We start from the raw sequence: 16,113 nt of genomic DNA on the forward strand, positions 1-16,113 counted from the left end.
GACTTTCAGAGTAATCCCAAATGCATGGCCAACTATGCGTAGGTTGTTGCTTGACTGCAAAATCCAAAATCATCCCAAGTAGGTCGCAATGATAAAAAAGAAGATGTAAATGTGAGCAAATCCCAGAAGGCAATTTGGTTGCAAAAATCTCCCCGCTAATTAAATGTTACTCTAGCAACCCGAAAAGGTTTCTAGGGATTCACTTGAGCAGAAAGTTTGAGTGGACATGAGTATTTCGGAACCAGATTTCATGCTCTTAATTACACACATTTGCATTGCATCTTATTCATAGTCATGCTGAAACCGAAGGCATAATTTTAACTTCTGGGGGGGAAAAAAGGATATTTATTCAGTTTTGCTCTTAGCCTACTGCACTCCTTGCCTTCAGTGTAAGTAATGAAAATTCAAATAGAAATCTCAAGTGTAAAGGCTATAAATAAGATTACATTTGATATAATTTGCTTTTTAGTGTATCATCCTCTTCTCATGGAAAGCTATTTTTGTATTATGCTGTAATTATCACTCTTTCCTATTAAATGGACCCCCTTCTTCTGGAAGGGTCTGTTTTGATCTTGTATATTTCATAAAAGGTAACACAGTTACCAGTCCTAGCCACTCATTGTGGCTTCCAGAAAAAACTCCCTGGTGTCTCTGTCTCTGTCTCTGTCTCTGTCTCTGTCTCTGTCTCTGTCTCTGTCTCTGTCTCTCTCTCTCTCTCTCTCTCTCTCTCTCTCTCTCTCTCTCTCACACACACACACACACACACACACAGAGGTGGGGTCCTACCGGTTCGGTCCGGTTCGGCCAAACTGGTAGTGGTATGGCAGCCTGGGTTGCAGAAGTGGTGACCCAGGCTGGCCATGCCCCCAAACTGGTTCCCCGGTTGTCACCATCGCCATCTTTCTTTTCTAGTTCTGCTCATGCACAGAACAATTTCCATTGAACTGTGCATGCGTGCATCCAGCGCATGCGCAAAGTACACCCACCAGCAAACCAGCAGAACCCATCCCTGACACACACACACAGACACATAAACACACACACACACACACACACACACACACACACACACACACACACACGGCCTCCAAGTCAAACACAACCTTGATGCGAACCTCATGAAATCGAGTATAGCAAAATTCTAAGTTTACAACTTTGTACAACATGCAAAAATACTGAGTTATTTTTTAGGGTCTAAAAGTTGAATGCCTTTTTTTACATTCTTGTGATGACTAGAATCTCTGTGTCTTAACAAACAGGGCCTTTTTGATCTGAAGTGATCAGAAAGTGATCAGAGGGCGATTTTTTTGGCCCTCGTCCCTAGGATTCCTTTTTGAAATGGTATCTTGTTTACTTCTGAGCATCGAGGGAAAAAGCATTAGTTTTTTTGCAGTGTGATACCAATTCCATGGTTCATAAGCACAACATTTCATTGCTCTGCAATGTCTTACTTTTTCTTGGGAATTATTTCTGTTTCTCAGACATTGCTGAAAATTTTCCTCACAAAGCAGACAATCATATATACTTAAATAAATGCCTCTTCTCGCTCATTTGTGCTCCTGAAATGTTTATTATTATTAGCTTTGACATGCCTTGATTCTGTCAAAAAGCATTTGCTCGTAGTCTTCCACAAGATGCGATCAATAAACTTCAAAACGAATCCCCCTGTGGCCTATTACTGATCTATCATCCTATATCATGTCCCTTCACCCTGACCTCCTCTAATGTCTGCTTTTCAAATCACCTTGCAGTTCCCAATCAAGGACCCAACAAGTTTACAGGATGAAACATATGATAGTTACCTCGCTGGAGTGGAAGTGCTGTCCAGGATACAGTGGAGGAACGTGCCAGCCAACAGGTATGGAAGATATTAAAACGATAATAACCACAACAACCTTTTCTGATAATCAAAGTCGACTGGCTATCAAACTGGTACAGAAGAGAAAAGCTATTTTGATGAATTAGCAACAGAGGTCTTTCTAGAGCAGGGGGGTGTCAAACTCAATTTCATTGAGGGCCGCATCAGGGTTGTGTTTAGCCTCAGCGAGTTTGGGTGGGCGTGGCCAGGGTGGGTGTGGCCACTTTGACGTCACTTGTGTCGAGGCTGCCTGTGGAGGCCCAAGCGCTCTGCCAGAGAAAACGGGCTCCTGAGCTCCCTTTTTGGCTGCAACGGCCTCCTGCAACCCTCTGCCAGTGAAAACGAAGCTTGGGAGGGCCGCATGTAGTTCTCCTGAAGCACCACAGGCACTACGGGCCAGTCCGCTGTTTTCAGAGCAGCCCCGCGGGACAGATCTAAGCACCCCATGGGTGTTGGCTGCTGGGCCTTCAGTTCCTCTGTTCCAGAGGAAGAAAGAACAATTTTTGTTATTACTATTAAACCTAGTCCTGTCTTAGTGCCAAATCTTTGAGACAATCACTGTCTGCCTGTCTGTCTGTAGCAAATCTTTCTGAACTATTGCCAAGAAAACAGCAGAGACTTGTCCAGGCTGAAGGCAGGAGTGATTTGAGGCATGCACGTACCAGTGGTGGGTTGCAGATGATATGCCCCGATACAGGCGTACCGGAGCCTGCCAGGAGCACCGAGTATTGTTCTGGTATGGTGTTTCGGAGGGCCCACCCACCCGCCTGAGCTTCTTACCTGTCCTTTAAGCCTGCGCGACACTCCGTCCATGTGGGCGACTCTGGGCCTCTTCCAACCGTACCAGTTGGAACGGGATCCGGAACCCACTACTGGCACGCAGGCACGCACACACACATATGCACACACAAACACAAGCATACACATACGCAAGCATGGACACATAAATAAATGTAGTCCTCAACTTACAACAGTAAGTTTAATGACCGTTCAAAGTTACAACGTCACTGAGAAAAGTGTCTCATGACTGATTTTCACACTTACGACCGTTACAGCATCCCCATGATCACATGATTCAGAAATGTGGAAGCTTGGCAACTGGTTCGTATTTGTGATGGTTGCAGTATCCCGTGTGTGTGTGTGTGTGTGTGTGTGTGTGTGACGTGATCCCATTTTGCGACCTTCAGACAAGCCAAGTCCATGGGAAAGCAGGGTTCACTTAACAACAATGTTCTATCAACTATCTATCAACTGCAGCGATTCACTTAACCAATGTGGCAAGGAAGATTGTAAAATGAGGCAAAACCCACTTAATGAATGCCTTGTTTAACAACATAAATTTTTGGCCGAATTGTGGTCGTAAGTCAAGGACTACCTGTATTGGAAGTCAGAAACCGTTGCTGGCCTATTACCGCTCATTTGGAGATCTACCTATGGATTGAGATCTATCTTCTCCCTGCCCGTTATACAGCTAAGTAAACTTGCAACAGTTAAGAGTGAGCTAAAGTAGACATACCTTATTCGTAATTAATTACGAATTACGAATTCATTACAGAACAAAGCTCTAAAAAGGGTTCACCATTAGAGTATTACATTTAGCCTGGAAAATTTCTAGATTCAGACACCACTTCAGCTGTGGTAGCCCTTATACCTGTGATGGCAAACCTATGGCTCGCGTGCCACAGGTGGCACGCACAGCCCTCTCTGCAGGCACGCAAGCAATCACCCTAGTTCAGATGCCCCGTGCATGCGCGTGTGCCTCCCGCCAGTCATCTAGTTTTCTGGTCTCTGCCACACATGTGGGGGGCGCACTTGGGGGGCGATCATGTGTGCATGCACGGCAGGAAAGGGCGAATGAGGGTTACATGTGCATCAGGGGTGGTTTCCTGCCAGTTCTAACCTCTTCTATAGAAGAGGTTCCACAAATCTACAGTGCCGTTTAGAACCGGTTCCAGCTCCCTCCCCCCGCCCGTCCCCACATCATCAAGATGAAGAGCGAGAGGAGGAATTCTGGGAGTTGAAGTCCACAAGTCTTAAAGCTGTCAAGTTTGAACACTCCTGGTTTTTTTTTTTCTAAAGTGTTAGGGGTGCAAGGGTCTTGTAAGTTGACAGCTTTAAGACTTGCGTGCTTCAAATGCCAGAGTTTCTGAACCAACATTTTGGTTGCTTAGCAAGAGCGTTGTTAAGTGAGTTTCACCACATTTTACGTTTTGGCCATGCCCACCCAGTCACATGGCTGGCAAGCCACTCCCACAAAGCAGGCCACACCTACAGAAGAGGTTCTAAAAATTTTTGAAATCCACCACTGATGTGCATGCTTGGCGGGTGGGGGGAGAAGATGTGCAGGGTGGCTCGCTCATACACACGCTTCTAGCACTCAGTAACAAAAAGATTAGCTATCACTGCCCTATACCTAGCAAATTTACCTAGCAAAGTAGTTGTGTGCATAGCAGTTAAAGTGAGACCTACGTGAGCTGTTTCCGAGCAGCTGGAAGGAATGATGAATATACATATAACAAAGAAAGGTGATTGTTATAGAATTACTCCATTAGTCAGTGGTCAAGAATAGAATCAATGTATTACAGCTATAGAGCCAAATACCAAGAGAGTGAAAAGCGCTGAAGGATGGAGAGAACTGGCAATACACCACAGAACAAATTAAACAATTAGGGGCAAAGGTCTTTGTCTTACACTGGCACTTGCCTTGGATGAAGATCCTCATGTGAAGAGCCAAATACTGATTTCTGAAGCTACCAGGTTACGACGACTGTCGTAGACAACAACTGTATTCCCATAATATCATTCTGCCATTTCTCTGGAAATTCTTTCTTTTGTGAATTGCAACAATCCAAGAAACTAGATCAACTAAAGAAAAAAAAAGTTGGAAGGGACCTTGGAAGTCTTCTAGTCCAACCCAACCCCTTGTTCAAGCAGGAGACCCTATAGCGTTTCAGACAAGTGGCTGTCCAATCTCTTCTTAAAAGCCTCCAATGATGGAGAACCCACAACTTCTGAAAGCAAGTTGTTCCACTGGTTAATTGTTTTCACTGCCAGGACATTTTCTCCTTAGTTCTAAGCAAGTTCTCTCCTTGTTTAGTTTCCATGCATTGTTTCTTGTCCTGCCTTTGCCTGCTTTGGAGAATAAGTTGACCCCCTCTTCCTTGAGGCAGCCCCTCAAATATCTCTGCCTTCAGTTTTGATTTATTCACCGAATTCTTTGATAAAACCTAGTACATCAATATTATTTAAAAGGATTGCTGTGTGTGATTTTGGCCAGCTTAGTACCTGGTGGAGAGATTTGTATAGCCAGCATGTGATCGTTTGGCTTTCTTTTATTGGAATTAAAAGGAAAATGATATAACAGTCCTTAGTTCTTGAAATTGTCAGCAATGGAAGGCTGGTGAGAAATTAACCTACGGTAAGATGGGCAGCTACAGTGTTTAAAAATAATAAATATTTATAAATAAGTAATTAAACAAACAAACTAATTAATCAATCAATTAATTCTGGGAGTTGGTCCACACATCAGATGCCTTTTGATTTTAATGATACATCATTGGTTACTGAAAAGCGGAAAAGAAAAAATAAAATGTGGTTTGAACTACTTTCTTATTTGTTATACATATTATACTTTAAGAGGATCCCTGTAAAAATGCTGTAGTGTAAAACAGGAGAGTTCTGGGTTGAATCCTTTTCTACTATTTTTTTTTTGTAAAGAAATTTCAGGAAGGAAGGAAGGGAGGGAGGGAGGAAAGAAAGGAAGGAATGGCAAAAGAAAATAAGAGAGAAAGAGAGAAAGGGAGAAAGAGAATGGGAGAAAGAGAGAAAGGGAGGGTAGGAGGGAGGGAGGAAAAAGGAAGGAAAGAAAGAATGAAATCTAGAACAGAACAGAATAGTTTAATTGGTCAAGTGTGATTGGACACACAAGGAATTTGTCTCTGATGCAGAAGCACTCAATATACATACAAATAACAAAATAATATAATAATGATGATTAACAATGAGTATATTAATGATTAATAATGATATCAATAAGGGAAGATAGTAGAGGATAACAGAAGAAAGGAATGAAGGGAGGGAGGAAAGAAAGAAAGAAAGATGATAAATTGGCTGTGGCTCCATCTCCACCATAGTTACAATATACTCTCTGTTTAACTCCTGGCAAGAAAAGCTGGAGTCATTTCATGGAATCATTTCATAAAGTAATTACTTGGAGATATTAAATCATGGCCGTCAAAATGCCTCTTGTTTAAAGATTCATTCACCTCTAGTTGTTTGACCTGTTGGCTTTTTAAGGCATGCCAGCTTTGAATGTATTCCAGCCGGAGGGCATGCATTTAGATACTCAACCCCATTCCCATTGAAGTCAAATGAAATTTGCATCTGGAGGTTTCCTCTGGCTTTACGTTGGAGGCAGGTGGCAAAATGCCATCCGGATGATTCTGCCCACCTTGTATCTTTCCCCTGTATGTTCTGATTAGCCCGGTGATCAAACATGTAACAAATTTGCCCCCGTTTGAAAGGCGTTCAGCTCGCCTTGTGCGAGAGCTTCCTTTGAAAAATAAGAAATGGCATCCATATACATATTTTACATGGATGAATATTACAAGACATGCCATTAGCTGCGGTAGGGAACTCAATCAGTGGTGGAAAGGAGGAGGCTATGATTAAAAATTTATGGGCAGAAACAAAGAAATCTCACCGCTGTTCCCATCCAAGGGGTAGAACCCTTAATTCTTGCAAACATTAACCTCCCTGAAAGCAAGAAGCTCTCGCATGCCACAATGGAGACTGCTAAACCCACACAAACCTAAGACGTTTGCAATGGGTTCCTCTTATTACGCCTCTTACTGTATTCGGTTATAATAAATATAAAAGATTAAACAAGCCAGTGAAAATAAACGGTGTTACAGTGCTTTCAGGCACCAGCAAGCCCTCCCCAGACTCCTCCCTGGGTACCCATTAGGCACCCTATCCCATCTGATTATTTTTTAATGATTCTTTTAAATGAAAAAATAAATAGGGAGCTGTCATGTTCGAAAGCATTAGCCTCTAGCAGCGTATCTATTTGCAGTACTGCCTTTAGGCCTCACCAACACCCCTCCCCTCCACCAGTAGTAGTAGAAAGTATCCAGGGAAAAGGGCTGCGGTCCCTTCTGGTAAGTGGATTATTTGTGTCTCTCATGATAGCCATTTTGTGAGTGGAGTCACCTATGCTCTCAACATACATTTTAAATATGCCCTTAAGCGCCAAAGGTTTATTTGATCTTGATTTATAGAACAGGGGGTGGGGGTGGGGGAAACCCTTAGAATTCTGTGTTTTCAGTCCAAAACAGGATACCTTGGGGGTCTGTTCTTCTTTTTCCCCTTTATTGCCCAGATTCCACCTCTTTTGAAGTGTTAGGTAAGCAGCCTGAAGGGTGGTATGGAGACTCTATGGAGGGAAATATTTAGCTTCATTTGTGGAAACCTGGTTGTATTTATTCATTCATTCATTCTATGAATGAGCAACATTGTCCATCCATGGAGTATCTGCAGTTCATAGCAGTCCAATTTGAAGGACTGGGTGAAGTCAACCCAGGTTATCTAAGGGCATCATGCATCACATCTGCTAAAAATATTAAAAATGACAGTTCAGAAAATCATTTAGCTGGGATTTTGTTTCACAGAATTTTGGAAACAGTTATGGTTGATTGTGTACTACAATTCCATTCCATTCATTACTTCCATCCTTACAAAGATGGAAGCGATTGTGTATAGCTGAAGCAGGGGTGGGTTCCTGCCAGTTCTAACCTCTTCTATAGAAGAGGTTCCACAAATCTACCGTGCTGTTTAGAACAGGTTCCAGCTCCCTCCTCCCCCCGCCCGTCTGCACCACGCTTCCCCTCCTGCCCCTCACTGATTGGCTGGCTCACCAATTGCCCTGCCCACCTCTAAGAGTCCTATCTAAACCTTAAAGTCTTAAAGCTGTCAAGTTTGAACATCCATGGGTTTTTTTTCCTAAAGGGTTATGGGTGCAAGGGTCTTGTAACTTGACAGCTTTAAGACTTGCACACTTCAATGCCAGAGTTCCTGAGCCAACATGACTGGAGGAGGAATTCTGGGAGTTGAAGTCTACAAGTCTTAAAGCTGTCAAGTTTGAACACCCCTGTTTTTTTTTTCTAAAGGGTTACGGGTGCAAGGATCTTGTAACTTGATAGTTTTAAGACTTGCATGCTTCAAATGCCAGAGTTTCTGAGCCAACATTTTAGTTGCTAAGCAAGAGCGTTGTTAAGTGAGTTTCACCACATTTTATAAGTTGGCCACACCCACCCAGTCACATGACTGCCAAACCTATGAATGTTGTTGTATTTTAAATTTGCTGTTTGTCTTATTTATTCCCTTTCCCCTTTTTATTGTAAGCCGCCCGGAGTCCTTCGGAAGTGGGTGGCATACAAGACTAATAAACAGAAACAGAACAGAAGCCACTCCCACTCGGTCACATGGCTGGCAAGCCACTCCCACCCGGTCACATAGCCAGCAAGCCATTCCCACAAAGCAGGCCACACCTACAGAAGAGGTTCTAAAATAATTTGAAACCCACCACTGAGTTGAAGCCACCAAAGATGGACATAACTCATTTGTCATCCCAATATAATTTATTGGTCTAGATTACTACTTTTAATTTCAGGATGCTGAGATCTCACACAAATCAGGAAGTGCGTGTGAATTTCACAGAATTGGAATAGTTATAAAGGAGGCACAACCTTTAACTGCCATACCTAAATTACCTGGAGCTGAGCCTTCTCAGATTATCTCAATGAGTAGAGTAAAGGACAATCATGTTATCGTCTTTCAGGGTGCTGAAGAAACTGTAAAAACTCTAAAAGTATAGCTGCAGAAGTTGATAAAATCTTGACCTAAAATTTTGCATTAGAAATGGTCAAATGCATCAGTTTGACCATCATTCAAAAAATTGGGTGGAAAGGAAAAAAAAAAACATTTGTCCTTTTCTCTTTGGAGAAGTTGGACCAGTGGTGGGTTTCCAAATTTTTTATTACCAGTTTGCTCATGCGCTCGTGCATGTTCCCGGACGTGCATACTGCTTCTGCGCATGCACAGAAAACGTCCGGGCGGGTGGGCAGAGCCTTCCACCACAACTACTACCAGTTCGCCTGATCCAGGCCAAACCAGGAGCAACCCACCTCTGCGTTGGACAAAGCTAGCAAGTGCAAGTTTTAAAAATCTGTTTCCAGAATTATGCAAAGCAAGCGAAGCTACACAGGTTGAGAAAAAGCTTTATACTTTCCTTATCATTTCAGTATTAGAACGTTTGCAACCTAATGGCCAGAAATATGAGCAGAACCAGGGCAAAACTGATCTAAAAGAGGTATAAATGTCATCTTCTTCCAGGATTATTTTCCCAACGTATGTTGTAATATAATTCCTTGTGTAGGCGTAGCGGTCACCCATGGCCCAGTTCATACCGGGGCATGCAGAGCCACGCTGAACCACACAGGAGAAAACAAACTCCTAAAACTCCATAACATCCTGATAGTTCATAACATAACATCCTGAGATGTGCCCTACCAATGACGCCCAGGATTTGACCATATATAGACAGAACTTCCCTGAGCAGTAGATTAGAAATTGTAGTTTTACAGGCTGTTTTTAAGCACATGCTATTGCTCCTCCTGCCTTTGTCCTATCTCAATAAAAGGGGCTCTCAGACCCCCAATCTGGGTCGCTCCATCCCGAGAAAGATTGTGTCCTGTCTTTTCTCCACATTGGCCTCATGGACGAACCACGGGAACATTACAAACGTACAAGAAAAATCTTGTAAATTCCAAAAATCTTGGAAAATATGGACATGTTACTGATTTAGTTCAGTTTAAATCAAGCATCGTATGCCTTTCACATGAGTTTTCTACATCTTCCATAATAGATAATGCTGACTGCATCTGATATGAGTTCGTGTCATACATCTGAGAGGTACCAAGTGAGGGAATGTGGGTTTATATATAATGTTGACCTTCCAAACATTTATTTATATTATGGTGCTTTATTTTTTCTCATTGTTTTTTTTTGCAGAGAAGGGAGCTAGGTTTCATATAAGATATTCTCAATTTTACTAAGACGAATTCTAAGAAAGAAAAAGGGACAGTACAATTGTAGAATTTTCCCAGTAGATGGCTGTATAATGTTTACAATAAAGAAACCCATCTAGAGTATGGAGCATCAGACAAAAGAGAAAGATCAATACTCACGCATGTATACAAATATCAGAAGTGTTTTATTGCGCCTCTATAAATAGCCAGTAAACCGATTCCTAAGAAAAAAAACTTAGTGTTGCTGTTGCTTTCACACCAAGACAAAGGATGCAGCAATAGCATGAAACAGCTGGTTTTCTGAAACATTATTTGAATCCAGATTGCAGATAAAACTGAGCATTTTTTTAAAAAAAACGTCCATCTGAGAAGGGAGATTTACCGTATTTTTCAGAGTATAAGATGCACCTTTCTCCCTCAAAAAAGAGGCTGAAAATCTAGGTGCTTCTTATACACTGAATACAGCATTTTTTGCCTCCCCAAACCCCGCCCCCTTCACCAAAATGGCCATGCATAGCTTGTAGGAGGCTTTCAGAGAGCTCCTGGGGGCTGGGGGGGGCAGAAATGAGGAAAAAAGGGTCGTTTTTTGCTCAATTTTGCCCCCCCCAGCCCCCAGGAGCACTCTATAAACTTCTTAATGCCTCTTTTTGACAAAAAATGGGCTATTTGCTTGTCCCCCCCCCCGGAACACTCTACAAGCCTCCTAAGGGCTATTCATGCTCTTTTTTAAAAAAAAAAACAAATGGGCCCGTTTTTGTGGAAAATGGACCATTTTGGGGGGGTTTGCAGAGTGCAAAAACTTTTTTTTAAATTTGCCTCTTCAAAACCTTGGTGTGTCTTATACTTTGGTGCGTCTTATACTCTGAAAAATACGGGTAATCGCATTTATCAATCAATGGGACTTAAAACCTTTCTGGTCATATTGATTCTGATCATGAAAATCTTCTTTGGACATTCTCGAATCCAGACCTAAAGGAAATGTATTAAAAGCCAAAGCTTTTCAATGCCAGAATCAGAATATTTTACTTTGTTAAGCAAAACCAGGGTTACATTGATTTTAATCTTCCATCACTCATTAATGCACACAGTTCGCCCCATCTTTAAATGACAACTTCGAAGATGTTTTGGTATGAATAATAACAATGGAGCAAGTGATAAGATTAGAATTAAGATTGTTGGGAGAAATATAAACAACCTCAGCTATGCAGATGATGCCACTCTAATGGCAGAAAGTGAAGACGAACTAAAGAGCCTCTTGATGTGGGTGAAGAAGGAGAGTGTAAAAGTTGGCTTGAAACTCAACATTAAGAAAACTAAGAGCACAGGATCCGGCCCTCTCAGTTCCTGGCAAATAGAATTGGAAGAAATGGAGGGAGTGACAGATTTTATTTTCCTGGGCTCCAAGATCACTGCAGATGGGGACTGCAGCCAAGAAATTAAAAGATGCTTTTTCCTGGGGAGAAAAGTTATGGCAGATCTAGACAGCATACTAAAAAGCAGAGACATCACCCTGCCAACAAAAGTGTGTCTAGTCAAGGCTATGCCAATTTCTTGCTTGAAATAAAGACAGTGAGGAGGGATAAAGCTGGGTGTCATCAGTACTCCAAAGCTTCAAATGACTATGCCCAATTGTTCCATGTAGACACTAAGCAACATAGGACCCAAGATGCAACCCTATGGGATATCATAGGTCAATGGCCTCGGGGTTAAGCAGTAGTCTTCCAATGCCAGTTTCTGGTTGCATCTCAACAGGAAGTAAGAAAACAATTGCAAAACATTTCAGGCCCAGAAGATGGCCCATTTTGTTTGGTGAAAAACTTTTATCTCTATCTAAGAAACTACGTGATAACCAGCACTAAATGATAATGATACAAAGGTAATCAAATCCAAGTCAGTTCTAACCAAGTTAACACCATCACCCATATATATGCAGCAAGCCACTCCCACAAAGGAGGCCACACCCACAGAGTCGGTTCAAACAATTTTTGAAACCCACCACTGTGCAGGAGGCCAACTAGGCCACACCCACCATGGCCACCCCCACCCAGAGACCGAGCAGAGAACCCGTTACTGAAATTTGTGAAGCCCACCCCTGGTCCTATTGTAGTTGTTCATTCTTCTTCTCAAAATGTTCTTCTAATTATTCCATCTTTCTTCTCCTGGCATCTTAATGGCTACATGTATTTGTATGCCTGACATACATGCACACAAGGAATGAGTTCTTTTATTATTATTTTTTACGTTTTCTCTGATTTTGTTTCCTACTATGAGATATCTTGAAATATTTGTACTGAAGGGCATGTTAAATTCCTCAAGTAAGGTGTCGCAACTATTTAGCATAACTTACCACTGATCTTGCTGTGCATTGTGCAGCCACAGGAAGAATGCCAGATTCTTCTAGGAAACTCATCAATGCAATGTGCTTCCTTGAACCCTTTGACATTCCAAAATCTCCCACAATACGTGGGAACTTTCTGGCAGTAACCAACATTCAGCTGAATGGAAAGTGATGAGCAAGTTTCTCTAAATTGGGAAGTTGGCAAACCACTCTTTTGTTTTGTTTTTCACCTTTTCCAGGGAATAAAGTTGGATGAAATCAGTTTCCATTCCCCTCTATTTTCACCTCTCCAAGATGACTCGTCTCGTTTTTGCAGCGTCTCAAATACTTTTTTTTTAAGTTTGCATTTAACAGAATAACAGACTTGGAAGGGATCTTGGAAGTGTTCGAGTCCAACCTTCTGCACAGACAGGAAGCCCTATACCATTGATAGCTAATCTTTTTGTCCTCGCGGGCCAAAATTGCACACATGCGAACCACACCCACAATGCAATGCCCCCCGCGCATGTGCACGACCCCCCCCCCCCGTGCCCCACTTTGGACCTAGCAAGCCTCCCTGAAGCCTCCTGGGATCAAAAATGGGGCATAGAGGAGAGCTCCCCTCGCACTCCCCCACCCACCATGCCCACAATGCAATGCCCCCCACGCATGTGCATGACCCTCCCCCCCCCGTGCCCCACTTTGGACCTAGAAAGCCTCCCTGAAGCCTCCGGGGATCAAAAATGGGGCATGGGGGAGAGCATGCACAGCAGAGACCTGAAAATCAGCAGGGCCGGTGGGGGGGCGGCCCGCATGCACGGTGAAGCTGAGCTTGGTGACGGCTCTCGCACCTACAGAGAGGGCTCCGCTTGCCACCTGTGGCATGAGTGCCATAAGTTCACCCTCACAGCCCTATACTATGTCAGACAAATGGTTGTCCAATCTCTTCTTAAAAACCTCCAGTGTTTTAAAAGCTATGCATTTTTGTGTGCCTTATAAAATGCAGACAAAACTCATCCCCCCAAAAAATCAGGGGGGGGGGATTTTGAAGGCCATCTGTGCTGCAGCATGCATTTCCATTCAGAAGTAAGAAAATGCAAACGCTTACATTAAAATAAGAAGCGAGCAATTTTGTCCCCCTCCGACATAGCTCCAGACTCCAGAGCTCCATCACACTATTTCTCCCGGGAGGCCTTTGAGGCAGGAATGAAGTTGCTTCAGCAGCGCCTCCTGGTTCGTAAATCCTGCTTCCTGGGATGCACCCAATCTGGCATTGCATTCCTCTGCTGGCAAGTTATTATAATAGTATGTTTTCTCTCTCCATGGTTTTATCATTGAAGAGACTATCTGATGCTGACTACGAAATAACTGGGGAGAGCATTATGCTGACCTCAAGCTGCTTTTTTCTATTTTTAGAAAGTTAACAAGAAAATGGATCAATTTCACACGTTTTTGTTAAGATATGCAAATAAGACATTTGAGTGGGGAAAAAAGAAGAAGCTGTATAATATCAAGCCAAATGATGGGCAATTTGTGGTTGCTGTTTGGGATTTTTTGGTTGGGGAAATTTGTGGGGTTTTCTAAGGTCCATAGGATATACACTGCAGTGGTGAGTTACAACTGATACGCCCCGGTACGGGCGTATCCGTGTCTACTTGGAGCACCAGGTACCGTTCCGGTATGGTGCTCCGGAGGACCCACCCGCCTGCCCACTCTCCTTACCTGTATTTGACCCAATTGGGCCACTTGCGTATGGACATGGAGTGTACAGCGTCTGTACCAGGGGTGGGTTTCAGACGGTTCGCGGCAGTCCCCGCGAACCGGTTGGTCGGCGAACCCGGAAGTAAGTAACTTCTGGGAATGCTGAAGGATCCGCCTGCCCGCCCGCGTTTCTTACCCGGTTTTGATGAGTTCTGTGCTTCCACGCATGCGCAGAATGCATACAGCGCCTGCGCGATCCTCCAGGAGCAGCTGGGGCATCGCACAGGCGCTAGTATGCATGCGTGCACTGCGCGCGTGCATGAGGATGCCGCCGGCCCCGTTCCAACCGAACCGGTTGGAACGGGGCGAGAAACCCACCCCTGGCCTGTACGATGCTCCGCCGAGCAGCTGGAGTGTTGTAGGTGGTGGGTACTCATGTGTGTGCTATGTGTGTGCACGTGGTGGGCGCCCGGCCCCGTTGCAGTGTACCAGTTGCAGCGGGATTTGGAACCCATCACTGATACACTGATATCACTATGAGTGTTAGGAACCACCAATATCAGATGACCTGATCTGGAGATTGATTAGGTTTAAGAGTTGGTGTCATTACAGAGACTCTCTACCAGTGGTGGGTTCCTACTGGTTTGGACTGGTTTGATCGAACTGGTAGTGGTTTCCTGGCCAGGGTTGCTGGAACGGGCAGCAACCCAGGCCTGCCATGCACCTGAACCAGTTCTCCGGTTCATCTTGTTTTTTGCTTCTGCGCATGCAGGGAACAATTTTTATTGCACTGTGCATGCACATACAGCATGTATCAAGTGTGCGCGCAGTGCTCCCACAAGCGAACCAGCAGTAGTGACTTCCTGAACCCACCCCTGCTGTATACCACCATCTCACCCTTGGTTTTGACCCCAAATTTTGAAATAGCAATAAGAGTTAGACATATATACCGCTTCATAGGGCTTTCAGCCCTCTCTAAGTGGTTTACAGAGTCAGCATATTGTCCCCAACAACAATCCGGGTCCTCATTTTACCCACCTCGGAAGGATGGAAGGCTGAGTTAACCCTGAGCCGGTGAGATTTGAACAGCCGAACTGCAGAACTGCAGTCAGCTGAAGTAGCCTGCAGTGCTGCATTTAACCACTGCGCCACCTCGGAAATCAATAATAAGAATATCAAATCGAATGTTTGGCTACTGAATTTTGTTGGTGCAACCTAAGAATACCACTAAAATAGGTCTCAAGTCCCCCCCTCAACTATGTTTGGGAGCATAGCTCCCAGGCAGAAAGCTTTTCTACCTCTTTATATTTGTCCTTATAACTTGGAGATCCTAAAAATTGATGGAGTATTAGCTAAATTAGGTAACGACAGCTTGCTGAGCAGGTAAGGATAGGTCAAGCTAAACAATAGAAGCAACACATTGAGATATGGCTTCCTGCAATGAGGATCCTGCTACTTTTAAATCTTGATTCCCCAGGTTTACTTCCTTCCCTCCTAGGTTGACCCCACCAAGTTTTTTGGGGAGGTCTATCACATTTGACTGTCCTCCTTTTAAAGCATACTGTCTGCCACATCCTGCCAGAAGATGATGAATGGACAGGTACTTTATCATTCCTGCTTGAAGTCTGTCAAACATAGCAATAACAACACAAATAGAAATATATACCGCTTCCCAGCACTTTACAGCCCCCTCTAAGCAATTTGCAGTGTCAGCATACTGCCCCAACAATCTGGGTTCTCATTTTACCGACCTCAGAAGGACGGAAAGTCTATCCGATTTTCCCTTCATCCCTTTTAAGCCTACTGTCTATCACATTTTGCTTGAGATCTGTCAAGCATAACAGCAGCACTTAAATTTAGATAGTGCTCCACAATGCTTCACAGCCCTCTCTAAGCAGTTTACAGAGTCACCATATTGGGTCCTCATTTTACTGAGCTCAGAAGGATGGAAGGCTGAGTCAATCCTTGAACCCCATCAGGATCGAACTCCTAGCTGTGGGCAGAGTTAGCCTGCCATGTTGCATTCTTACCACTGTGCCACCACGGCTCCTAACATCAGCGACTTCTAAATGTAAGAGAGAAAAATGTTCATTTTTCAGACCTTGGCTTGGGCCAGCTCGTCTAGATCAGAGGTCTCCAACCTTGGCCTA

General features: G+C 43.6%; 1 protein-coding gene across 1 annotated transcript in view; it reads left to right on the plus strand.

Moving 5' to 3' along the window:
• MMRN1 (multimerin 1) overlaps positions 1 to 16,113 on the plus strand; it is a 91,738-nt gene that overhangs the window by 26,270 nt on the left and 49,355 nt on the right. Inside the window, exon 3 of the mRNA XM_087724104.1 lies at positions 1,752 to 1,858. Within this exon, the coding sequence (XP_087580230.1) occupies positions 1,752 to 1,858 (107 nt within the window). The remainder of the gene's footprint in view (positions 1 to 1,751; positions 1,859 to 16,113) is intronic.

The sequence above is a fragment of the Thamnophis sirtalis genome, unplaced genomic scaffold (assembly GCF_051295495.1).
Source record: "Thamnophis sirtalis isolate CommonGarterSnake01/CBP01778 unplaced genomic scaffold, rThaSir2_p1.2 scaffold_10, whole genome shotgun sequence".
Taxonomy (NCBI): domain Eukaryota; kingdom Metazoa; phylum Chordata; class Lepidosauria; order Squamata; family Natricidae; genus Thamnophis; species Thamnophis sirtalis.